General features: G+C 37.4%; 1 protein-coding gene across 6 annotated transcripts; it reads left to right on the forward strand.

Annotated features, from left to right (window-relative positions):
* BACH1 (BTB domain and CNC homolog 1) lies at positions 1-27,680 on the forward strand. Of its 6 annotated transcripts, XR_011135218.1 has the most exons (8): positions 23-238; positions 1,765-1,817; positions 11,027-11,153; positions 12,084-12,381; positions 16,302-17,687; positions 19,268-19,474; positions 24,351-25,058; positions 26,085-27,680. XR_011135218.1 is itself a non-coding variant. In XM_068911877.1 (7 exons), the coding sequence occupies exons 4-7, from the start codon at positions 12,142-12,144 to the stop codon at positions 24,810-24,812; spliced, it is 2,295 nt and encodes a 764-aa protein (XP_068767978.1). In that variant the 5' UTR covers positions 23-238; positions 1,765-1,817; positions 11,027-11,153; positions 12,084-12,141; the 3' UTR covers positions 24,813-27,680. The 6 variants fall into 6 exon arrangements, 3 of the variants coding, with proteins under 3 accessions (XP_068767970.1, XP_068767960.1, XP_068767978.1); XM_068911877.1 differs by having other exon boundaries at positions 24,351-27,680; XR_011135215.1 differs by lacking the exon at positions 1,765-1,817 and having other exon boundaries at positions 28-238.
* Positions 27,681-27,760: the final 80 nt, after the last annotated feature.

Below are 27,760 nucleotides of genomic sequence, written 5' to 3' on the forward strand. Positions count from 1 at the left end.
GGGGAAGGCGGGGGGAAGGGTGGGGGGGAGGAACGGGGCGGCAAGGCGAGTAATGTTGTTGGGAGTCACCTGACTGCTCTCGCCGCAGTCGGGCCGCAGCCTCTGTGGCAGGAACAGCCGAGTCAGGGGGAGCGGGAGGAGGAGGAAGGCGGTGAAGGCGGCTGCCGTCCGGCCACCGGCCGGCCCGCGGGTGACGGTGTCCGCGCGGAGGGGTGGCGGCGCGGCGGAAGGTGCTGAGGTGAGAGGCGCGGGGCGGGGGGGAGAGAAGGCGCGCGCGCGGCCGCTCGGTGTCCGTTGGGACCGGCCGTTGGGCTGAAGGGGGGGGGGGCGCGAGGGAAGCACCATTCCGACGGAGGAGGGGGGGGAAGCGGAGGAGGCTGCGGCATGTTTACAGGGGCGGTGTTATTCATGTGTCCCTCTTCCCCCCCCCCCCCCACCCTCCTCCGGCGGTCGGAGTAGTGGCCGGTCCCGCGGCGGGGCAGGCGGGCGGCCGCTGTCGGAGGCTGGGTCCCGCGGTGGGGAGGACGTCAGGCCGGAGCAGGGCGGGGGGGGAGCCGAGCGGCGGCGGCGGCGTCCTGCCTGCGTCGGGCACCGGGCGGCGGCCTTGCCCCTCCCCCCTTCCCCGCTCCCTAGTGTCATGTCTTCGGGTATTTTACACCCCCCCCCCCCCCGAAGTCCGACTTGGCGCTGCGCCAGATGCCTCTGTGCTTTGGGCACGAGCTTTTAGTCGTTATTCAGCGTCTCCTGCGGGTTTCAGTGGGTGCCCAAGTGCCCGTGCGCTCCGGTAACACAGGCGTGACTCTCCCAGTCTGCGCTCGCCAGCCTTGTGTGAAAGGGGCAACTCTACAGCGCTGGAAATCCCAGCGGTGACTGTGTTTTGCTTAGGTGAAACACGCATCATATGTGTTTGGAAGGCTGGGAAAGATTTATTTTAGACTATAAACAAAGAGATATAAATCCTGTCTGTCTTGTTCTGTACTGTGAAATCCTTGGCATGCTTTGGAAATGTTGAAAATGAAGTAATTAGAAAAGCAGGTGATGATGCATTTACATCACATTCTGTTTACATTCTCCATTTTTAGTATGTTAATACCACAGTAATCCTAAATACATGCACAACCGGGACCTCAGAAACACGTGTTGAATATATAGTTAAAAAAAAAAAAAGGAAGGTAAACATTGCAGCAATCAAAGATAACTATATACATATAATATGTATACGATCCTATAGTAATTCTTGCAAGAGGTCTTAATTTGAGGCACATCAGATAGGTGCATGGAAAATGTTTGATTGTAGTAGTGGAGTATTTGTAATACAGCAGGAAGAAACACTGTAAATTAAGGTTACACAGCACAATGAATGCTCTAGTAATATAGTCTTTTATCGCAGAATATTACACCATACTGAAGAGAAAACAAATGAGAATCACCCAACCAAGCATAGTGAGTCCAAATTAAAGCTGCTTAGATAATCCAAATTTTGTTTTATGGCTTATGAGCTTAACTTTAAAGGTGATTCAATCAGCATAGTTCCTCTTGTACTCCCTTACATATGTGAGTGAAGCTGTGTGTGTAATAGCACATAGTAAGACCCCAAAAATAGTAGATTTACAGAGAGAAACTGTTGTTGCTGAAAACAGACTATCCGCGTTGTATGTGCTTTTGGAAGGCTTTACTTCAGGTTAGCTCTAATGGATCACTTAGTATTTGTACTTCCTTAGATGTACTTCTGGAGTACGTTTTCCAGTTTCTTTTTATCCACAGAGAACCTGTTTTGTTCTAGTCCAAGACCATCCTGTGAAGTGAATAGAATTATAGTAAGTAGGATGTTTGGGGGAAACGTGCTTTAGAAATGCTCTTCTGATTGACTGAAACTCTAATACAGAAGTTCACATAGCATCTACTGTCAATATTTTATGTTGAGAGTGAGTCTGTATGTGTGTATATATATATAAAGTAATTTTGAGTATAAATTGTGTATTTTATACTCAAAAATGTGCAAGATCTTGGAGTAATAAATATTGATTTGCTTAATAGGTTCTAAAATCCTTGTACTAAACATATTTTGATCAGTAGTAATCTTAATAAAGTAGAAAATATATGGATTTGATTATGTCTGTGAAAGTCAGCACATTAATCTGTCATTACTTTCTGCTATTAGAATTGTCTCATATTAAAAACTATACCCTTTGCATTCATTTAGATGTAGCACTATCATTGGGCGTAGACTAAAAATGTCTGTGGGGGTAGAATAGAGGTTGCCTCATATATCAGGTGTGTGAGTCCCAGATAACTTTGCCCTATAGCTTTAGGAAAATATAACTCAAGAGTCTTTATTCTCCCCCCTCTCGTTTCTATAAAATGAGAAGCGCTCTGATAAACTCCTCATAGGTTTCCTGGTAGTCGTAGACCTGTCTTTCTCAATGCACTGGGCATGTTGGTGTGAGAGGGAGGCATGGTAGATTGGTCAAAGGATTTAGGTATATGTGAGTGCTGACATTTTAGTTGTCAGAGTTCTACTGCTGAAAGGTTCATGACGAAGTTTTAGGGACTGAAATATCCTATGTGGTATTTATCTTTATAGCATGAGTGCTGTAAAGGGTTAACTTAGGGTTATATGCAACCCTAAGTTAAGCTATAGTTAATGTTAGTTGATGTCTATCCACTTCTGCGAAATCTCAAGTAAGCGGAAAAATAGCTGCTGAAGCAGCTATTAAGTTGTGTGAATTCAGCCTGGTATGACCTAAGTACCAATAATACATTAGGACCCCTCTGCAGCTCCCCCTTTCCCTTCAGCTCAGAGATTAACAAGTTGAGGGGACGGAGGAAATCACAGAAAGGCTCATCTTGCTGGAATAAATCATAAGCTGTATCACAAAAGTTATCTTCATCTCCAGCAGTGTTCTGTGTTTTTCAGTTAAGACCTTATATGAAAGGAAATCTTGGTGAACAGTAGTTGGTCTAAATGTGAGTTTGCAGGTCAGAGTAAAGCTCAACTGACTGTCAGCTACTGAAGCTTTAAAAAGAAGGGCAAATTGACTTTGGAAACATTAGTGAAGTACATTGGAGAGAAGAGGCAGCCAAAACGCCTTTAGATGAGAGCACGGATCTCAAAGAATGTTCAGGTAGTTATTAGAATCATGTGGAGATAACGAGTTTGAGTTGCTTCTTTTAACTCTCAGGATTATGTTGGTAGGAGTGTGGTTGGATTCTGATTTTGGCCTGTTGGCTAATACCTTGATAAGTAAATAAAGAGTGCAAGCAGGAACAGCAAACGTTATTAACCTAGATACTTAGTATGGTCCCATCCCAAAAATACTTCTGTACATCTCAATTTGTAAGCCTGTGGCTTTTAACAGAGCGTATGTGAGACAGGAAATGGTCTACAGTTTCCTGATGGGAAAACCGAAATACAACTATATATTATTTAGATAGAAGAGTAAAAAGTTCAGGTAAAAAGTGACCCTTTGAAGTCAGCTCTTTTACATCTTTTTTCCTTATTATATGAATATTATCAGTTCTGATCAAATATACATATGCTTTGCTGTTCTCATAGAAACGTTTCTGAAGTTCTTTCTGATTTGTTTCTGAAATATTCTTAGAATTGTTTCAGTTTCACATGCGGCAGGGAAAAACGGTTGTGGAAACAAATCAGAGGAGTCATGAAGCTAACACCACAAACATTATGGAGATCATTCTTTGAAAAGTATTTTCTTTGACTTGCCAATATATTTGCTTCTCAGTTCTTTCATGGTTGTTTCTTGCCTCTTTCTAAGTCTGGTTAAGATCCATTAGAAGTACAGACAGTTAATTTACTTTTCTTCTTCATTCACAAGTATCTATGTTAAAAAAATTGATTTTGACATTCAATAAAACAAAATAGTTTGTGTGGTTGGTTTAACTGTGGCAAGGAGGAGACTATGTAGATATAAATGCAAAGTTTTGTCCTGCAAGAAAAGGCAAGAGGGAACAGTAGATATTAGCTGTGCGTGCTTTATGTTATGCTAATTTACCTCTTATCCTAAATGAGCATTTTATGATTTAACCTAGTTCCCATTAAAAATCAATTTTTATTTGTATTTCTTGGATTTTTTTGGAGATGAACCATGCCTTTCAGCAACTCTGTACATCGTTGCTTGAGTACCAGTGGAAATGAAGGATTGCAGGTGGTGAAATTCTGTTGCAAATGCGGCTCTGAAATTCCTTCATGCACATTTTTTTTTTCTTCCAAACGCTAAAAAAATTAAAATCCAAACCCCACAAAGTGATTTTTATCCCTGATCCCTGAAAAATTAATGTTTGATAAAATGTAAATCAAATGTCCTCTGAGATGATGTTAAACTTAAAAATATACTTTTTTTTTCCAGCTCTGGTATGGACTGCTTTATATCATTTCACCAAAGAAGCTAAACAAAACTCTGTGAACAATTTCTGTGATGATATAATCTCAATTTTTTTGTTTTATGGTTTTGCTGTTTTTTGTTTTTTGTTTTTTTTTTTTTTTTAATCCCAGCTTCTGGAGTCTGGGCACTACTAGGAATCTCAGCTTCTTTCCTTCCTTTTTTTTTCCCCCTTGAGTTCCCATATAGCTTGTAAATGTTAAAGTCACTCTTAAGGTTTACAGCCTGGAAAACAAATTAAGACTCTCAGTACAGACCTAAAACTTGTCAGACTTCAAATTCCCATGATTTTTTTTAAATTCTCACTTAGGACTTGACAAGGGTCCAAGTGTTATGGTAAGAATTCTGTTGCGGAAGCACGACATAATATTTTTTTTAACAGTTTATGTAATTAAGCTGTGAGCAGTATCAATACCATGCAGGTGTTTAGACTAATAACATAAAGAGTACAATTTAGAATTTCAGTTATGAATGTGCTGATCATCTGAAGATGAGTCCTACTTTTTAAGAGGAGCAAGTATTGCTTTTATGAACTAGAGCTTAGTCTTTATTGGTTTTAATCACTGTATTCCTTTAAAATGTTTTTGGACTACAGATGAAGGAAAAGCACTAAAATGCTTGTTCATGCCTTGTCAGCGTAGCATAATGAATCAGCAGCTATTAACTGCACTAGGCTTTCATCTGTAACATGACTTTATTTCCTTAAAAGGAGAGGTAGTTGGGGGAAGGACATAGATATAAAACTTCAGGGGGGGAAAAAAAAACCTTTGCCGTGTATTTTGAATGAACTGTCTCATGTCTAACCGTCTTGTTTTAGCAGTAGTAAATGATAGTTGTCCCTTTGTGCTTTACATCTATGGATGATGGAACTTTTTATAGAAGAGAGTAAATGTAAACACCTACCCTAGGAAACTAAGGGAGATGAATGATTTGCTGAAAGTCACCCAATAGATCATCAGAAAAGTCAGGAATAGCACCCAGTTTGTGTGTGTGTTTTTGGGGGGAGAGGCTTTTTTTTTTCTTTTCGCTCCCTGCTATAATGCCTTTTTCAACTGTTCAAGAATTCAGAGAGTACAATAGTAAGATTACAAATAAGTTATAATCGCAGTGACTGCTGAGCAGACCTTCATTGTCTTTTGTCAGTGAACACTGTTAGACGGTGAATTAATCTTGCTGGTTTTTTTGTGATAATCATCAAAACTGAATTAAACTGAATTTGCATCTGCATATCCAAGTTCAGCCAGCTCAGATAGCAGTGATAATAAAGGTGTCCTGGCTGAGTTCTGGAACTGCTGAGGGGGACCTTCACTCTCTCGTTGCTCATTTCAAGAGTGTTACTTCTACGCAAGCATTCAGTATGGGAAAATTATTGTGATTATTAAAGAGGATTGATATCCAGTATGATGTTAGTAGATGTTGTCCACTGAGTCCTTGAAGAATAAGGAACAGATTTTTGTTCAGCTTTTTAGGAAATTCTGTAACTCAGGCCTGGATCACTTACAGAAAATCTGAGGTAGCTGAAGATCATTTAAAAAAAAAAAAAATAGTAAAGTTTGTAGAATGAGTTGATTGGTGGTAAAGCTACAAAATTGATACCTGAGTCTAGGAATAAAAGATTAACTCTTCTGTTTTGAAATCTCTGAAATGGATTTATTTGACTATTTGAATAAACAAAAAGCTCTTTTAGATTCTTTAATTAACTTTGTTAACTATTAACTTTGTTAACTGTTAACTTTGTACAGCTTAAAGAATCACAAGTTAATTTGAAGGTTGGTTTGTTTGTTTGTTTGTTTTAACCCCCTTACTATTAAGCTTACTGTAGTTGATAGTAAATTAAGTACAGTCCTGTGTTTTATTTGACGATGAGTCTGACATCTCCTTTCATGGATGTTCATTAGGCTTGAACACTTACTAGATGATTCCAAATGTCTGTGGTTTCCCATTGATGTAGGTGAAAATTAGACATTGGATTCCCCTGCCTCACATACCCACCCAGTCCTTAGATTTACCAGCAAGTGCTCAGATTGTCAGTTTAGCAGATCAGCTACATCTTTTCTGAAAGAACAAGCCTTCTGGGTAGTGAAAACATTACCATTATTGATTTCTGTGGATTTATGTGCTCTAATTTATTATTTTAAAGGACATTTGAAACACTTGGAACTTAGATTAATGCAACAAGTAAGTTGGTAAGTGAATCATAGGAGTGTCATAAATAAAAGCAGAAATGACAACAGTTTGCCATCTCAGTCCTCTATCTCTGTTTTAGGTGTCATTTTAATATTTTTTGACTGTTTGCCCTAAGTGAGCCCTACAGACTCTGAGACTTCTCTGACTCATTCATTCTTTCTAGTTAAGATTTTTTTTTTTTTTGGTAACTCTAGCAGTGGATCTTTTTAGCTTCAACTGGCCTGATATTCTCTGATATTCTCTTTAGTTGTGCGGCGTGCCACTTTGTTCACTGAAATCTCTTCCTTTTTTCTTTTTAGATTTTGTATGTTTGAACACGAACTGAAGGGCACTGAATTTACCTGTATGTTAGCTGTCTTACTGTTCTGAGTTATGCTGTGGTAGTTCCTGATAGCTGTCATAGGCAGGCAAATAACATCTCCGACTGTTATTTTTGTCTTCTCAGTTCAAAAAGAGCAATGCAATACAATACACAGTAAAACAGTTGTAAGCTTACAAAATTGGTGTTATCTGTAAGTTACTGAAAAGTGTAGTTTTAAAGCCTATGGCTTTTTGGAGAATTACCTAACAGTGATGCAAAATAATCTGTTTAATATTCATTCACTGCATTGAATAATAAAAACTTTTTTAGACTTTAAATGAAGATTTAATGTATTGTATTTTGTCAATTCAGTTGATATTTATGATCCCGTACGTTTAACATTCATGATGATAAAATATTTTGGACAGAGCATTGATGTTTTGGAAACAGGAAGGTCGTCTTTCTCTACAGAAAAGCTGCAGTTTTTTGGTAGTTGTTCAGTGGCATCTGGATAAGTGCTGAAGGTGATGGCTCTTGATATTAAAATTTGCAGTGAGCTCATAGGTGGTATAGTTACTTTATTGTTTTTAGGTTTCAAATGCTGTCTTAGCATCCATACCTCATCGCAATTGCTTCTGGTTAGGTATAAAAATTACCTCTTTGAATGGGATTCCCATTCATATCATCATTCTTCAGCAACCACAAGGCTTTTAAACCTTTCCCTCCCCACCCCCTATAGAATTAGACCTTGTAACTTTGAATAATGCTTGCTAATAATAGAATAGTTTTTTGACAAATTGTGAATTTTGAGCTCATCAACAGAAAAAGTCAAATACTCACTTTGAGTGTTCTAACATACTGTGCGTATACTGCGTGTTTTGCTATTTTTTGTGTAATGAGAAATTTACTATTCAGCAGTAAATATCTGAGGAAATGATGCTGTGTCAAATCCTGACTTGTAGGAGTGGTTTTCTAGGAAGACTTATTGAGTGAGGCAGTACAAAACTCTTTCTGGGCTCTTTAGTAGTCAGAATTTTCTTAGGAGACTATACTTCATTCATCAAGCAGTTGTTTTGCCCTGTTATAAGTGTATGGAGGTAAAGTGGTTTCTGTGCATGATTTTGTGAGCTTCGGTGATAGCTTGATGCTTCACAGCCTCACTCCAACCTCATACTTCCCTTGTTTACCACAGGACATTAGAGTGCAGACTTTCTTATGGCAGGATCTCCTCTGTTGTAGTAGTGCTGCTGAGCATGAAAGTTAATTTACCTTGTGACAGTTTTTTTTTTTTTTTTATGCGTGTGGGTGAGAAATACATCACACTCTTACGAGTTTGTCCTAGTAATGTGTTCCTACTCCTACACCATCTCTTCCAAGCTAATATTATCTATAACTCTGTTCCTTCTGTAACTTAGCAACAGCAGTTCCTTATATCTTTATCTGAACTCAACCATAATGATTGTGTTATCTCTGGAATAAATATACACATACACATACACTTCATGGTTTACCTGTAGAGCTGCATTTTAGTGACTTCCCTGCACTTCCTTCCTTCACAATCCTTGCCTTAAAGGATCGTTTTGCTAACCTGTTTTATTCTGCAGTCAACAAGGAGGTAAGGAGCAACTTCTACCAAGAGTAAGCTATCATATGAAGATACCTGAAGTCTAATTTTACTTAAAGCAACTTACTCTTTGCAGTTACCTCTGTGTTTATAACATAAACTAATGAAAAACTTCAAATGTGTGAGAGAAATGAGTTTGTATTTGCTAGTGAACCTTGACGGGTATCTTGCTCTGATCTTTACACTGTGTATTTGAACAAACTTCTTTTCTTTTCTTTTTTTTTTTGGTGTTAGTTCTGCAGTCCTAACTTCCCCCAAAATCTTACTAGTTTAATGGAAAATAAAATACATATAAAGTTTAAAACAGAGATGTTTAAATCTATTGAAGATGTGGTAATTTTACAGGTACTTGCTAGGCACAGTTTTTCCCCATTGAGTCATTTGCTAGCAGGGAGAAAATTGAGTGTAATTTCCCTTTGATAATGCAGGATAAAGTTTTATAGCCAGTACTTAGGAGAAAAAATTTTTACCTTGAGGCAAAATGTTTTGTTGATCTCAAATTCACTCTCTGATAAAGAAAGGAAGCTTTATACTAGCATACTTGGTTATATTTTCAAAGCAGAACTTCGTTCATCCAGCTACAAGTGCTCCTTTTGGAGATTTTTTTTTTTTATATTATACTAGCATATATTTTTATATATATAATATGCGTATATATTTTCTGCATATAAGGTGTCCAAAGCCTCACATGAGAGGAATTTGAGAATTCCCAGTAGTAGTTTCCTTCCATTGAGTGGGGAATTATGTGCTTTCACATTGTTTCTTCTTTCATCCTTTCAGCCTGCATTGGTGAGGGCTATTTTAAGCTTTGGAAGACCTTTCTGGACTTTTCTTAGATGGTAACTTGTGCTATATTAAATAACCTGAGGGATATTCTTGAATATTCTTGTTTCTTGGCATCCTTTACATTCATCCACTTGATTGATAATTGACAAGGTCTTAGTTAACTGCTTTAAATATTCAGTAATCTGCTGATTCTTGGGGTGCTTTTACAAGTTGTCTGTGCCCGTTTTTAGTGCTTTTTACGTAAACATAAAAATAAGGAGAGCATAGCAGAATGGGAGTTTTAGTGTGGCTTCCAGGAGAAGTTATCACTGTTCGAGTGTCCCTTTTCTTTCTTTTCTGTAACTTCTTACTGCTTTCATCTAAATCATCTGAGGAAACAAAAATCTAAAATATTTGTAGAAATCTAAATTATGCAAAATAGACAACTATATAGCCTAAAAGGGTCTCTGCTAGAGGAAGAGTTGCAGTACGAACTTGCAACTTATCAAGTTTCTTCAGAAACTACTGTTCAATTGTGTTGTCCACTTCGCATTTTCACCCTCTTTGTCCATAAATTGAATTAATCTTAAATAACTTCTGAGTTCTCCAGGAGAATAGTTAGAGTAGAAGAAAACTGAACAGTTTACAGAAAATATGTTGTATTGTCTTTAGAATGAAAGTATATCATATGTGATTTTTTTCCTGTGAATGTACATAAAACAGGATTATGGACAACTGTATTTTGTGCTTAAGTAGTGGAAAGTCTGGTTGGCCTTCATGACAAATACTAGGATAAATGCAAGGGCATGCCTTTATTTCACAATTAGAAAACAGAGTTAAGACATTCACCAGTTTGACCTTTGCCAGTACTTCTCTAAACTGTTTTAATTTTTTTGCAGTGGTTAAATTTTCCCTTTCCTGTTTGACGATTTTACTTTTCATGAGCATTTTCAAACTTCTGATTCTTTTCCTTTTGATTTCTGTCATTCTGCACTTATATTCCAGATATCTCAACAAAACTTTTATCCTGTAAAAACAGTGGGGACATAAAGATTTCACCAACAAGTTATGTTTGGAAGTACAACGTTCTGTCAGATTGAGCATATTAATTTGTGTTATGCTCAAAGTATTTATTTTCACTCTATAGTATTCCATTAGGGAGTGGGAAGTGAAAGTAATGCTGATACTCTGTATTTCACTGGAGACCAGACTGGTACTGATACGTTAGCAGTCTATGCTGCTATCACCACTGGAAACATCAAAACAGGGAACTTTTTCTTCTCTGTTTCTGCTGAGGCAGAGACAACTAAGATCTCTGTGAAGAATGCTGAGGTTATACTGTGAAATTTTGGGAAAACATCACTAAAATTGTATTCTACGAAAATAACTAATGGTACTGGGTACCCAGGAGTACAGCTGGAAGGTCTTTTATTTATTTATTTCCCTCCCGCCCCGCAATGTGTGTTAAATATGCCCATGTCCCCTCCCTCCCTCCCCAAGTTGTGAGAGTTTCCCATGTTTAAAAAAAAAAAAGATTAGCATTGGCTACAATTTTATTGTTGTTGGGAGCTGGCATATCATAACAAATTGTTGAGCAATATAATGTTTGGGTAGTCTTGTGTCAGCCGAAGTGATTCTCAGCAACTGGGCTCAGTTACAGTAACTCTTGGATAGAATAGTCCAGTGTAGTCTAAATGCTTAGTTTGTTAATATAGTACTGTTCCCAGTAACTTCATATTTTTCTTGTAGGGCTGTTCCAGATTCAATTACATGGTCGCCTGATCAAGCTGTAGATCTGAGAACACTTCTTACTATGCCTTTTTTTCACTGGAAAGCTCAATCTCCTTGTCTCCCTGGACTCTGTGTTCTCCCAAAAGTAGGAATATAGAAATACAATTTAAACAGCGGAATTAAGTGTGTTAGACTGTGGTTTCTGTAGGAGAGCTGTCTTTTCCCTAGCTTTTTTCTCGAGTATTTGCAGTTAGGAACAGCTTCAGGGCAGTTATATAGGAGTTTATTTCAAAGTTTTAAATACACTGTAACTTTTTATTGTTGTTTATTATCCAATAAATAGTATTATTTCAGAACTTTGATGCTTTCTTGCAAAAGAAATACCACTGCCAGGTGATCCTATCTGTGGTTCGTTATGCAAACAAACTTTAACAAGCATGGCAGTGTTGAGGAGAAGAGAAAAAAGGGCTGCATTAGGGAGTTAAGGCAGGTGGAAAATAAGATAACTGATGTAAATAAAGGTACATACTAGGGGGAAAAGGAGAGTAATTTAACTGTTCCTGACTGGTTTAGCAGGCAAACTACTCTTGGAAGAAGATGGAACACAAATATCTTAGTTTGTACTGGATGAATTGCAAACATAAGCAGCTTATATTGCACCTTGATGAAATTTGGCTTAAAGCATCTTGATTTTGTTTCTGTTTACATTTCCATAGTGCTGGTATCAGAATATACTGATAATTAAAAATAAATGCTTTAATTGTTTTAGTAAAATTATTACTCTTAAACACTTGCTGAGGAAAACTAACTTTTTATCACTGAAGGCACACATGATAACTTGTTCCGGTTTTTCTGCCTCTGCAGCTATTTAAGTAGTATTTATTTGTAGTAAAATGTATGTTTTAAGATATATATGTTAAGATTTACAAGTATGTATTCATGTGTTAAACTTTATTTTTAAGAGCTTAACGTCTAAAACAGGCAGCATATGTTTCACTATTTGCTTATTATGTTTTTGTATTATCAGTGGATTTCTAGTGGATATGATTTTCACATGCACGATTTTTTTTTCCAGGTTTGAGGAACAGAAGCATGCTTTCCACTGAGTCTTACGCTAACACTTGTGATACAGAATGTCTCTAAGTGAGAAGAGTAGTGTGATTTTTGCATATGAATCTTCAGTACACGGTACCAATGTACTTCTCAGTCTCAATGATCAGAGAAAGCAAGATATTCTTTGTGATGTTACTATTTTAGTGGAAGATCAGCGATTTCGGGCTCATAAAGCTGTGCTTGCAGCTTGCAGCAGTTACTTCCTTTCAAGAATTGTGGGCCAGTTGGATTCTGATCTTATCATCACTTTACCTGAAGAGGTGAATGTTAACTTGCTTCTGTATTTTACTCACCAGTGCTTCTAATCTGTTGTGTTCAGTTCTGTTTTACAGTCGGCTGATGCTTCACTGAGATTAGTAGTTCTTAACGTAAAAGAGTTAGGAGCTTGGGGGGAGAGAATTTCTGAGTTGAAAAGTTGCCATCACTTAAGGTAAGGGCTAGACAGACAGAGAGTGTATATCACAGACTGGATGGAGGTAAGTGAATGCTGCCTTGGGGAGTGTGTAGGGGAGTTCTGTTTACTTAAGTGAATTTTTTTTTTTTTTTTGAAACTGTGCACCTGGTTGAAAGTACAAAAGATAGACAGAAAAGATACTCATGACCCTCAAATGCTGAAATGCTGGAGAGGTATTGTAGAACTAAGCCGCCTATATGAAAAGGGAATACTTCTGGAATAGTAAATAAGTGGCATTGCTACTGTAACCTTTAAATAAGTGTTTTCAAGATTTTTTTTTTGATGAGTATGTTCCAAAACGCATATATTTGAGAAATGCAACCATTGTTATATTCCTCGATCACAAGATCACTGCGACTTACTACTATTGGCTTTCACATGCTCAGTTCTCCGTTGTTTTGACACATTGGTCTTGAGTTTGTCTATGGAGTTGTACTTTTGAAACTGAGAAAATGCATTGTGATTATTTGGTTGTCACCCCTTCCCCCATCCATAGTGTTAATTCATACTGAATTTAGAGGCAGAACCTGTCATCCATAGGAAAGAAAGTATGTTGTTAGATGCCTGAAGCATCCAAGACATTAAAAGATTCCAGTCAGTATTTAACTAAGCGTGAATAGTCATGTTATAGGAGATAACAAGTAAAGGACATAACAAATGATTGTGAGTGGGTCATCCCCCCACCCCAAAGGAACATCAGACATTGTTGCCTAAATGTTTAATGATGTGTTTCGAAAGCGTGGGTGGGTGGGTGGGTGCACCCGCACAGTACAGGCGTGGACCTGAAAGCTGTGGTTCTTTTCTCCTGCTTAAGCTGTGAGAGTAGGCCCTAGTTTGCAACCTGATTACAATTTGATGGTATGTGTATTTGCATTCAGCCACCAGATACAGCATTTAAGCTTCCTCCATCTTTTGCAAGCTAGTAGTTGAGCTGTTAGTGATGACCTGCTAACAACCTCCCCCCCGCCCTTTTTTTTTTTTTTTCCCCCTCATATACCATCCCCAGCCTTCTCGAGTTCTGTGCCTTCTTGGTCGCAGGAGCCAAGAATTAAGTTGTTCAGCACTGCACTTGTAGATGAAGAGTGAAGAACCTCCAAATGCTCTGATTGTGCCCTGAAGCAGCAGTAATCTAAATAATTTGATTTGATCGAATCTAAGAAGATTTGATTTGTTCATAACTGAGAAGTTACGAACAGTGGCTTCCTGAGAGGAAATTGATTATCGTCTGCTTTGGGGTGGAAAATAACATAAATTGTTGGCAACTTGGCTAGAATCTCCTAAAGCAGAAGGAAGAGTGAGCATCATTCGCTATCACCATGATACCACTGTGTCACTTTTATCCAACCTCCTTACTGTTCTGTGCATAATCACTTCTCTGCCACTTTTCTTCCTAGTACTTTAATGTGTTGATAGCCTGAATGTCTCCCAGATTAAAAGAAAGATAGTGATGGGAGCTGATGGGGGACACAAAGCTATGATTTGGAGTAGAAGAGGGAAATTCATGATGTACAGAAGTTCTGGTGCTGAAGAGAACTTTGTTTTGGGGTAATAGCTGTTGGAAGAATGGGAAATAGACATTGAAGTCGGGGGTGAGGGGAATGCATAGCATCAGAGATAGTAAACCTGAGTGGGAAGGGACCAGAGTTTGTAGACAAAATGGAGGAACATAGCAACTGTAGTATTTATTATATCCTGTTAATTTTACACTTCTAACAATGTCATTTAGCATTACTGACATAAGAACTGAATCTGCTGAAGCAACAAGCAAAAATGCCAGCACTGAATCTCATCTTTTAATCATTTGATCTGCTCACTTGGTAAAAACATTTTAAGATTCAGCAGCTTGAGTTTCTCTTCTGGGAACTGCTAAATATTTTTAAATGAGTCATTTAATGAAGCTGCATATTTAAGGGAGGCAAATACTAATCACATGGTTTGACAACTTGTTAACCTTTTTAATCATCTGAAGTATTTAAGTTTTAAAATGGAAGACACCAGTCTTGTGAATGTGAAATACCAAAGTATTTCTGGAATTAAAGTAGTTCGTGTATATTATACGGTCAAAACTAAGTACTGACAACTTGATGTCAGTTCTTTTGTTTATTTGTTTTTACTCTAAGAATAAGAATTTTAGTCCAAATACAGATTAAATAAAAGGCCTCTGTACAAGTCACTCTTCTGGGTCAGTCAAACCAAGAAACCATCTAGCTTGTTTGAGGGTAGCCAGCTGGAGATGCATAGCAGAAGGTACACGGAATGTAGAGTGGCCTTTCCTCATGATTCTTCCCATTTCTAGTAATACAAGATACCAGAACTACTTTATGTGGAAAGAGTGTACAGTTTTTGAAACACCATGTTTATTTTGTTGAGTTTCATGTTTAAGCATCATCCATTTGTAAATTTACTAAACGGTTTATTGACTAAGTTACTCAATCTGAAGACCTCATGCCAGCATATGGGCCTAGGATAAACTCTACATTTTACACATCTTTTTGTATTATACCGTGAACTCCATAGCATTAAGTATGAATTAATGCGTTGGTGTAATCCGTAAGCTATCTCAAGAGCGTATTTCACACGCTATCTTAAGAGCAGATAAGTCCTAAGGGTTCAAAATTTTTTGCTGAATTGCCTCTGTGGGAGGTATCTTCAACCTCCTTTCATGCATTGCTTAGAGTTTTTGGCGGGAGGAAAGAACCAATTCATAAATTAAGTTTTAGTGTATCGTAAGCAATTTTGCTGACAGAAGAATTCAGTGCAGTTCATGTATTAACATAATGCTTTATTTGATGTATAGTTCTATTTATTTCAATAAAGGAAGGGAACAATGTGAGCTTGAGTTTAGGAAGGACAGAGCAATATATCCACTGTTATTACCCATAAAGGTTCAAGCAAGTATTACATAATTTGTAATGTGAGATGGTCTGTTAACAACTTTCCAACTGATTTCCTGCTCCAAAGAGGCTTTACACTGAGAGTAACTGCTTTTGGGTGTAGAGTTTTTGAGTACTTCTTTTTTTTTTTTTTTTCTCCAAAAACTAAGAGAGTAAGAAAGGGGTAATTGGCTATAGTAACAAATATTTGCATGGTCAAATTTCATTTTTCAAACTTTTTATTATCAATGATGCATGAAACCGAGCAGATAACAATAATTGCTCTTCAGAGGAAGGATTGAATACTGAGAGTGCTGTGATCTTGTTTGAGAATAATTCACATGTACCTTGGATTTGAAAGGCATCTTTATAAAATTGGACTCTAGTTACTGATTTTCAGTGTACAGCAATATTTTTCACTTATTAGTATAATATTGTCAGAACCGTTTAAAAGACTGATGACAATGAAGTAAGTAATTGTCAAAAAGTTTACAGGATAAAATTGTTATATCCAAAAATTTGTCTCCAAATGAGTGTGGGCAGATTTCCTCTGTACGACAAATTTGCTTCTTTGACCTTACTCTCCCTGTTCTACAAGACTTGCACGGTTTGTTCACAGGTGGAAATGGGTTCTGTGTGTTTCTTTATGCATACCCATATTGACCTCTTGGACTATAACTGAAAACTTGGTAACAAAACTGCCCAGTGTACTAGAAGTGGAAGTATACTGAGACTTGTTCTTCTTTATGCTGTATATTCTTACAGAGAAGGGCAAATGTGGGTTGGGCAAGGCTTCACCAAGCAGGAAGTTGGCTGTACTAATGTCTCTTTTCCTCTTTCTTTTTTTAAATAGGTAACACTTAAAGGATTTAGTCCTTTGCTTCAGTTTGCATACACAGCTAAACTTATTTTAAATAAAGACAATGTGTCTGAAGTTTGCAAGTGTGCTGAATTTTTGGGTATACGTGACATTGAAGAATCTTGCTTTCAGTTTCTCAAATTCAAATTTTTGGACTGTAAATCAGATCAACAGGAGTGTCCCAGGAAGAAATGTATGCAGCGTTGTCAGAAAACAAACCCTAAAATTGGCATTGTGGATGATAGGGATGTAGAAATAGGGGATGAAACAGAGGAACTTCTAGAAAAAGAATGTATTCAAACTCCTCAGACAAAGCTCTGTAAAGATGAAGAAAATGCTAAAATATCTCCTGCTCTCCAAGATAATGCTAATCAAATTTGTGATCCTGTACATCTAGAAAGGGATAGTGTTTCAAGCTCATCTTCCCTATGCCCAAAGTATAGGAAGTTCCAAAAAGCTTTTGGAAATGATAGAGTTCATACTTCAGAACCCACTTCCAGTATTAAAGGTATCCAGGTGCCACCAATTGCAACTTTTCTCGAGAAGGAATTGTCTGATAATGATAGCATACAAAAAGCTCAGGAGTATATACCTATGCAGCTGGTCTCAAAATGTGAAGAGACTCAGGTAAAAATGGAAGAGGAGGAGGCAGAGAGTGAGAAAAAGGAAGAAACAAAGAGAGATCCTGTGACTCAGAGTGTTTCATGTCCTGTGGACAAAATGGATGTTACTGCCTTCCCCCCAAACTCTGCTGCTCCTCATGGACCTAATTCTGTGTCTGTTCTACACACATATGAGCAATATGGTGACTTGAATTTCAGTGGTATGCAAAGCAACACAGTCTTAGCTGAAAAAACTATAACAGGTACTGGAGTTAGGAATGACAAAATTGAAAATCAAGATGCACCTTTGAAGGTTGATTTGTGCGCTAGAGAAGCCATTAACATTGCATCAGCTGGTGATCGAAGCAGTGTGGAGAGAGAGGTAGCAGAACATCTAGCAAAAGGGTTCTGGAGTGATATTTACAGTACAGAAGCTTGCCAAATACATTTACCACCTGCAGTAGCAAAAGAATGCTTGGAACCAGTATATTCGGGGAAAAAATCGGAGTGTCCATGGCTGGGTATCAGGATCAGTGAAAGCCCTGAACCTTGCCCTCAAAGAACTTTTACAACATTAAATTCTGTCAACTGCCCCTTTATAAGCAACCTTAGCGCTGAAGGATGCTCCAACAGCTCTGAAATTAGCAGTGGCGATTATGTTCAGGGACAGCAACAAGAACCGTGTCCCTATAATTATGTGATAAGTTTGGGAGAAGATTCGGAGACTGACACTGAGGGAGACAGTGAATCGTGTTCAGCAAGAGAACAAGATTGTGAGGTAAGGACGTTCTTGTATATCCTTTGCTTCTCTATCTCTTGGGGCACTCTTCAGAAACCTAATTCTGAGTCTCCTGTCGTTTGTGGTTGCTTATGTAGAGTCTCACTTAGCATTCCATCTTTTTGGGTAACCATTCAAAGATCTATATGGAAGATCAAATAGTTAATTCGCGGAGACTTAGAAAAATATTTTTTGTTGGGCGGGGAGTGGTGGATGCTTAAGTATTAGACCTTTTCAGACATTTTTCTGGAACAACTTTATCAAAAAGGTTGCAGGTAAGCCATGATTTATGGGTTCTTTTGCAGGGTTTTGTGCAGTTGTCTGTTTCAGTTAAACTTTGGGAAAAGTCTAAACTTCTTGGAAACTTTGTTTTGTAGATGGTTCAAAGCCTTTTTGTTCTAACTTCAAGGGAGAAGGTGGAAGGGAATTAATACTTCATATTTCCAGCATGTTTCCAGACTGCTTTAATGGCATTGACATCCCTGTAACTTAGGTTGTATTTGTTTCTCCAGCTGCAGAAATTATTGGCACTTCTTTCCTTCATGCCATTGCTTTGGTAGCATTTCAGACAGATGCCATAAGTAAGCTAATACCATAAAGTTTACTGTATGTAGAAAGTAGAATGATTTCTGTCACAGTTCTTAATATTGTAGAATTGCAGCATGACTCTGTGCATGGTGGATCAGTTAACATCATAAAAATTTATTTTTAAAGCACTAGTTTTTTTGTCTGTTCCTCTCTCCTCCCTCCCCCCGCCCATTATAAAGAAGTGGCGTCACTGTAGAGGGCAGTACTCTGCTCGTTTGTTTATTTATATCAGCAGCGAGAGCTATCAAACATAGAAGACTTTTTTCCTCCTCCCTCCTAAATTCAGAAGTGTGGCTATAGCAAGGTGACTTATTCTGCTGCATGATATACTCAATTGTAATATATATTTGGATACCTCATAAAATGTGACAATTATTTTCTAAAGGTAGAGATGATTTTCAATATGAACAAATTTTTTTTAATGACCTGTGTATGTTTCTGAAGCTACTACTTCTATAGCTCAGAGGTACGTACTGTAGCAAAAGTCTGGTTCTGCCTTTCTCCAGTATTCAAAAGTACGTGACAAATACGGACTGGAGCTAACTTCTGCATCTTGAACACATGCACTTTTTCTGCAGAAAACTATTGGTATAAAAATGCGTCCAGAATCTTAAGTTTATGGGAAACTTAAAACATGTTAGTGATTCTTGACACCTGTGTTATATACCATCTCATCATAATTTATTCCTTTAGAGTATATCACTTGAGTGATTGTTATGAAACAATCATATGCTTATGAAACTCTAGTATACATGTGCAGTGTAACTCAGTTATTTCTCCCATGCCTCTGCAGTTCATCTGCCTGAAACCCCTGGATTTTATTGACCTCACCTGATGGCTATATTAGATTGCTCTTGTCTCTGACTTAAAAATAAATAAAATTTGCAGATTCTATTGTAAGGAATGCTTAAAATTAAAACTTAAATTGACCTGTTAGTGTTCATGTGTCTATCAGTTTCACCTTTGATTCAGAACTGTATCTTACATTCTAGGTAAAACTGCCATTTAATGCACAAAGGATCATTTCACTTTCCAGAAATGATTTCCAGTCATTTCTGAAAATGCATAAATTGACTCCTGAACAATTGGACTGTATCCATGATATCCGAAGACGAAGTAAAAATAGAATTGCAGCACAGCGATGTCGTAAGAGAAAACTTGACTGCTTACAGAACCTTGAATCCGAAATTGAAAAACTGGTATGTATAAATATTCATTGTTATTGAACTGAGTCTTTCTTTAAATATATTGACTGGACATCTGCCAGTATTCTGAGTGAAGTGGCTTACTACTTTATCCACTCAAGCTCGGAAAACTTTACCAGTCTTTAACAGATGACTGCTTGATAACTGTTCTAGATTTTCTGTCTCACCTTAAGGAGCACACATTTTTCCTTCTTTGGTGGTGTTTCCATTCAAGAAGTAGTGCATTGCAGCATAACTTTTTGTGAATGCTGTTTCTGAAGCCCTTCAGCATTGAGCTTAATTACACAGATGAATGATTTCTAAACTATCATTCCACCCTGCTCAATTTTCTACCTCTTCTACCTCTTCACTTTGTTTTTTGTTCTTCAGCTTGTCGTATTGCTCATGATCAAATTAAACGCAAGCTGAAGTTTTCATTTAATTCGATGGAGCTGAAAAATGCAGCGTTAGCTGTCTAAGTATTTGTTCTTATAAGATAGTAACGTGGGCCAGAAAACTGTTTCCCAGGTCTTGAAACTCAAAAACATTTTCCTTTAAGACTCTTGCAGAAAGGGAGGATATATAGCAGAACTCAAGGAGCTGCTTAACGTTTTGGCAATTACATCAAGATTAGGAGTTAGGAGCTGAGGAGTTAGTCCAGATTTTTCTACAACCACACACACACACACACATATATATATGTGTATGTGTGTTTGTGTGTGTGTATATATATATATGTACACAAAAGCACAAAGCTGTATCTGTATTTTCCCTTTCTTAAAAGGTAGTAAAAAGTTAAATGTATAGCTTCAGACAAGGATGGATAATCTGAAGTTCTTCTGGCAAGAAAAATCATTGTGTGGGGGTGTTTTCCCCTCCCATCCCTGTTTCTGACCCAATCTTCTTACTTCAAACTTATGATTGATTGCACTGTGTGCTCTTTATAGTTCAGTGACTTAGGGTTACTGTTCTCTTAATTCTTGTTTTTGTAGTGATTTAGACTTTGTGCTTTATGTAGATGAGTTTGGTATGTGTATCAGCTAGGTATGTATGCAGTTATGTAAGCACCTTTTTACTTTACTTTTGACTGAAAAAGAAAGTAAAAGTAGAGCAAAGGACTATGAGTTAGAACATCCTTTCTCTTCCTGAAGTGCTCCATCATCTTTTACTCCATACACTTCTACTTCTGAAACAACTGAGATAAGGCAGGCCTGTGGTGCCACACAAGCCTGAGTCAACAGAGCAAGTCCATTCAGTATGCTGAATGAAGATGATGTTCTAGGGGCAAGAGAAATCAGGTGATCACGTCAATACAAGTCATACTATTCTAACTGAAGAGAAGTTGCATTTCTGACAGTTCCAAACTTTTTAAGTGTTTGTTTTTGTCATCTTAGTGTTATTTCTCCTTGTTATGTAACTCTGTCATTATTGTGCAACAGTTGAAAAAAATTTTTTTTTAAAGATATGATTCATCAGCAAGAATAGATGTGAAGTTGAGGAATAGAACAAGTGACTGATAATCGTAGTGCAATATCTTTTATTTGGACCAGCACTAGAAGAGAAGTATCTGCTTTTTTTCAGATATCACGATGCAAGTTCTTTTAAAAAAAAAAAAAGAGAGAGAGAGAGAGGGAGAATGAGTGTTGATAATTGTGAGGTCAGGTCTGAGCTATGAATCATGTTGTAGGTACAAATGTGTTCCGATCATTTATTTTCTCCAATTGTGCAGGTAAGGTTTCTTCAGCATTTAGACCTCGTTTGGAGCTATTAAGCATGTATAATAGCAGTTGACGTTTAGGACTATCAAACTTGTATAAGTTGTGAACAAATAAAGAAACTTTGAGATCTTTCTAGCTTTAATTCCCAGTTTAGGGGACAAAAGGAGAAATCTCTGAATCTGCTAAAGGCGGTGGTACATCCAAATTACTTGAGGTATGACTCCTTCTGCTTTGTTCCTGCTTCCCTGGGTCAGTGATGTGTCTTGGCATTGTTAGTTTTTTTGGGTTTTTTGATCTTTTCAGGATATTCTCTGTAGCATGGCTTTGAGCATATTACGTTGCAGCTATAGCTTGAAAACCCTTGGCAAGTGAATAATACTTAGTATACTATATAGCCTGTTAGGCAATATTATTTGGTTAGATTTCTCATCCTCATTTCCAGTTTGTACAGTATATTTTCTTATATTACTTTCTATTGCTGGTTGCTTACCAGGCTTTTGTTTTCTCATATATTGAAAAACACAGTATTTGTGGTGTGTTCCTTGGGATAGTCCTGCACCTGGGACAGACTAACCCTTTGTACTAGTGCAGACTGGGGACTGATTGGCAGGGGAACAGCTTTCTGCCCAAGGTCCTTTTCAGGCAGCAAGCTGAACATGAGCCAGCAGTGTGTCCTGGCAGAAAAAAGGTCGTTGGAGTCCTAGACTGTGTTAAAAGAAGCACAGCTAGTGGTTTGAGGGCAGTGATTATTCCCCCTATATTTGGCGCTCATTAGACCACATCAAGAATACTGTGTCCAGTTTTGGGCCCCCCAGTACAGGAAATGTATTGATTAAATGGGAGCAAGGTCAAGGGAGGGCCACCAGGACAGTCAGGACTGGATCACCTCTCCTGTGGGGAGAACCAGAGGGACTAAGGGCTTTTTCAGCCTGGAGAAGAGACCACTGCAGTTGGGCGTAAAAGCCGCCTGCCTGTGTTTCTATGGGACAGTCATCAAGATCATAGAGCCAGGCTCATCATAGTGAGAGAAGAAGAGTTGTTGTCAAAAACTGAAATGGGAGGTTTTGACTGGATATGAGGAAAAACTTTTTTCTGTGAAGACAGGCAGGCTGTGGAGCAGGTTGCTTGGAGGGGTTGTGCTCTATCTCTATTCTTGGAGATTTACAAGACCCTACTGGGCAAAGCCCTGACTACAGACCTCTTGAGGTACCTTCCCACCTCAGTGACCCAGTGAATTTGTAAATCTTATGTTAAGCTCTATGTATACTTGAAAAAAAGCTATTCTTTATTGAATCAATTAATGGTTATATGCTATTATGACCTCAGAACTAATTGACAGTACTCGGCAATATTAATATAATATTGCTAAAATAAAAACTTCTTCAAAATTAAAATAATACTGAAATGTATTATCTGTTTACTACTTCAGATGGGAGAAAGAATTATACTGAAAAACTGTTTTCTGAATGTTGAAGTTTCAGTGTTAAGCAGGTCTGTGTCCCTTCATAAGTCCATAAAATACAGCTGGTTGTCTCTGCATATCCAAAATGTACATAAAGTGATTTCAGATTAGGAGATTTGACAACAGTTGCTCCCAATATGCTGACTAGTGGAAGTTTGTTAGTAAAGCAGTCTTTCTAATCACCTTAGGCAAAAAGGACTGGCAGCAACTGCTTCTCTTGCAAAATGCCGCTTAAAACTAGTCAGTTCTCAAAAAGAAGTTGTAAAGGTTGCAGTATGATGTTTCTCCCGCAAGAGGGAATGCAAGAACAACTAAAAATAATTAAACATTTCAAGAAATAATTGACATAGCAATAATGGTATGTTAACATAACACACAATCTTAGTGATTAAGATTTATTTCTCAAACTGTTTAAAGATTCGTCTGAAAACTGAAATTTGTCAAAAGTTTATTTTTATTTATTTTATTTTTTGAAACTTTATTATAGAACTCCAAATGTGTGCGACTTTCTTCTTCTAATGGCTTAATTGTGGTCTTACTTGTTTGCTGCTTCCTGCCCTTCTTTGCCCTTTCCTAATTTTTCTTTTTTCCAGCTATCACTTGTTTCCATTGTGAGGCCAGTCCCTCAGTTTTTCATGTCCTTTCATCTTCAGCCAGCTGTATTATGAAATTTTTATAGACTTCTGACTTTGTATAAAGATGCAATAAAAAATTTAAAAGCTGATTTTTAGTGAATGATACTCTTTTCCATTTGATGTTCATTAATGAATCGCCATGCCTTTCACTGCCTTGTGTTTGGGAGAACCCTTCTGCATTGTGTAGTTAGACTAAGTTGTTAAAAGCAAGGACAATCTTACTTGATGTCTAAATTGTATCTACCACTCATAAGCACATTTGCTGTGTGACTAAAGCTCAGAACATTCAGCCTGTATTCTCTTGTTCTAACTGTGGGTGACCTACCTGGTGATACCTCTGTTCTTGTCTCTTCAGTTCACTGATTTGTCATTCCTCTGTCGCTCTGTCTTAAATGCTCTAACTTCCGGTGTTCTGGTCAGTGTTTTGAAGCAAACTGAATTAGTGCCTTTTCCAGAGAAGATAATTTGTTTACAGTTTTAGCAGGTTTTATTTCTTTAAATTTCTTACGTTCTCCCTTTGAGTTTAGGAATACTTCTTAACTCCGTTCTTTGTTCTACAACAGACTTGGTGCTTCTTGAGAAATGAGTTTATTTTTATCTAATAGGATAGTATCAATAGTGAAAATGTGAGGTCTGATCTTCAGTATTTATCTTTTTAAATGTGGATCTTTACGTAGACTGCTCTGCTTACCAGTTTTGTTGATTCAATGGTAACAGTTTCAAATGTATGATTCTGAAGAATTGGTGTTTTGGGAGTATTTAGAGTAATAGTATTTTTAGTAAGTAGAGCTAGGTTTCAGTTTATTTAATAACTAAAAATTATTCTGTAGGCTGTCAGCAGCAGTTTTGTAAGAGTTATGTGTCTGCAAAGTCACTTTGAGTTGATGGCCCTTTCACGAGAGGGTAGGATTGTCCTTTTTTAATAGGCAAATCATTGTGTCGCTCTTTACTTTTACTGCTGAAATACTGCTATTTCAAGACTGTTAGCTACAGTCTTGTTTCAGTTTTAATGGGAACATAGAAACCTGAATTTGTGTAGTAAAATGTAGACTAAAAAGCTGTTTTTCTTTCTGCAGCAAAATGAGAAGGAGAACTTACTGAAGGAGAGAAACCACATTTTATCAACTCTAGGTGAAACAAAACAGAATCTGACTGGACTTTGCCAGCAAGTGTGTAAGGAAGCAGCCTTGAGTCATGAGCAAATACAAATACTTGCAAAATATTCTTCCTCAGATTGCCCGCTTTCCTTTTTATTCCCCGAGAGAGAACGAACAGCTCCATCTGATAGTGAACTTGTGATACCATCGTGTGTGGAATTAAAAGATGGTCTTTCAGGTGTTACATCTACAAATGAGCAGAGTTCTTGTTATCAGTGTGTGAAAAGTGTGTGTGATGCAACATATAGTCAAGTACAAGAACTGCATCCAGTTTCTGTAACAACACTGGAGAAAACCTCGCTTGTGGAACAATGTGGACAGAGTGGCGGTATCACAGACTTCTGTCAGCAAATGACTGACAAATGCACTACAGATGAGTAAATATGTTCTCATTGCTATTGCCAGGCTCTCAACACTGCAACTTAAAGTGAGGATTGAGCATTATTGTAAAGTAATTTACTAAGTGATAGAAAAGATGAAACTTTATCTTTTGAAACTACAATAACAAATACATGGTCATTACATTATTTGGCAAGCTTTTGGGTTTGCTCTGTGTAGTTGTAGAAGATAATTTGTATATGTCAAGTCTTGGAGCTTTTCTGTGTGGGGACGCCAAGGAGACTTCAGGTAAGTTGATTAGAAGTATAAACTGTATGCTCAGATGTTTTTGTGAGGAACTGTCGTTTAGGCCTGGAGTAGCCTTCACTCTGATTTATGCCACAATACCTAATGCCACTCTACATCTCAAGAGAAATTATCCTATTAGGTGTTTATGCACACTGACTTCTATGTGTGGAGTTCTCTCCTCTTTATGTTTCTCCCCTGCCCAGTACACAAACCCTAAGAAGAGTATACCCCTCTGAAAATGTTTTTGCTGTCAGTGGGTTAGGATAACGTGACGATGTGAGGAGATTGGCAAATGGGCTCTGGAAAACTTCGTTACTTGCTGCTGTTCCCACCCCTGTAACAAAGCCATTTTTGTAGAATATATGCAATTTGCCTTAGCTCTCCAGTTTGTAGCTAAGCTGTCTGGAATGGCTGCGGTGCAGGAGCCTGTTCCCTTCGATTTTTGTAGGAGGGGTGACAACAGACTGGGAGAGGCAAAAGTTTGAAACCGATGCAACTCTTTGCTCAGACAGCGTGCATCGGCTCTTCTGGCATCTAAATCCCATATGCTTGTTAAAATGCACTTCATTGCTGTATAGCAACTTAAAATCCTAGCACCTTCTAGCTCAGTCTTGTTTGTAATGAGTTGGAGTCAAAGTATTATGAAAGGCTAAGGACAGAATTTTTTTTTTTCCAAGGTATTTCAGGCACCAAATTCTTATTCACTTCAGTGCTTAGTCGTGTTTAAAGTAACCTACAAATGTCTTTGTTCTCTGATTACTGGGACCAGTAATGATCTATTTCAGAATTTTAATCTTCAGAATGCTTTTATGGATAAACCTCTAGTAGATTTCAAATGGCTTGTGCTATAAGTATAAATGTATTTTAAGAAGTGTAATAAGAAAATGAGCTGGAGGGACTTCCTGCATTTACTTTGTGAGGAAGAAATTCAGCCACTAAAATAAGAGCAGTGGAAAACAATCCCTGTTTTTAGACTTTACATTATTGTAGATGCATATTGTATACTAATGATGCTTTGTTATTTAGATGTTATTCTCGCATCAGAATCAAGTATTGAACCTCACAACAGAAAACTTTTTTTTGGATTTGCTAGTTTACAAAACATGAAGAATTTTGTACAAGCCAGTGGAATTCTTCATTTCCTACCTCAGGATGTACATTAGCTTTTTGTGTCTTTGTGTGCATGTACAGTAGACAGCAACTAAAGCAAAGGACTATTGTAAATACTATTTTTGCAGTTTTATCTTGCAGTAAGATAAAAATTGCTAAAGAAAGTTTTTGGCGAAGCATCTTTCGCTTTCTTCCTCTGTATAGGTAACATAGCATTAATAAATATGTTAAGAACATTAGCCCACTTATAAAAAAGTAAATAAATAGATTGACAGATTTTGACAGTGCTTCTCATAACCAGCATGTAATACAAGTGAATACACTACCTCACCCATGGGATTGAAAGTTAATTCAAATCTCCAGTGATATCCTTGGATTTTCATCATATATCATTACTTTTTTTAAGGGAAAAATTTATATTAATGGAGCATAGCTTGTGTAAATCACAGTGCTTACAGTAATTGAAGTTTAGAAATAAATACTATATTGCAGACTTCATGAGAGTTCTACTGCTTTGGATGTATTTTCAGATAATTGAAGTGAAATTCTTTTAAATAACTAGCATTTATATATGTCGATTCCTTTATAAGGTGTTACTCCTGAATCTCTGTGTCTGTTCTCCAGCATCTGTATATCCCCAGTTAATTTAATCCTTTTTCCCTCCCATGCTGGGCAATATTTTGCTTCCAAGTCTGTTCTGTTATTTAAAAACAACAAGAAACAGTAAAAAGATACACAAAACCCAACAGCATCTCCCCAATCCCACTACTATCCATACATATTTCTTTACAAGTTGGTGATATTCTGAAATGACCTGGATTATGACAGTAAATCATTGTCCTAGCATGCGCAGACCCTAAAATGGAATTCCTTGGGTTAAATGCCTTTGTTATAAGGGGGTGAAGCATATATTTAGAGAATAACTGGCTGGAATCTTAAACCTACCCAGTGACCTAAACCACTGACTGACTTGGGTATGGATGATGGAAGACAGAATCGGTGATTACCAACTTTAGGAGCTAGAATATCTACCAAGAAGAGTTGTGCTCGGTTGTTACAGTGTGATAAGCAGCCAGGGTCTCAATTTCATCCAGCAAACCTTCCAGGGCTTCCAGTGCAGAATTAATGGCTGTAGTTTTGTGTTGGGGGTATGATGAAATTCATATTGTATATTTAAACCTATGATGAACTTGATGATGTTTGATGGTGGGTTTTTGCCTAACCAGCTGCATCTAAATAATTTTTAAAATATTTATTTAATACAGTAGACCTACAAGTTGCATGTCGACTTCTATAGGTGCAAACTTGCAAAACTTAAGAATGAATGACAATTTTATGATACAGAATTCTCAGGTAAATGTTTTGGAGTCTTTTTGGTAAAGAAATACTCAATTTTGAAATTGTAAAATACTTTGTTAAAGCATGTTTTAAAATACTTTGGACAGAATATCTTAAAGCCATAAGAGTATGATGGCATACAAATTGTAAAATAAACAGATAATTACAACAGTTGATTTTGTATCTTTCCTAATCCAATATTTTTTAAGTCTACAATAAAACCACTATCCTTTCTATAAAGGCTTTTCCTTTTT

This window comes from Struthio camelus, chromosome 1 (assembly GCF_040807025.1).
Source record: "Struthio camelus isolate bStrCam1 chromosome 1, bStrCam1.hap1, whole genome shotgun sequence".
NCBI lineage: Eukaryota > Metazoa > Chordata > Aves > Struthioniformes > Struthionidae > Struthio > Struthio camelus.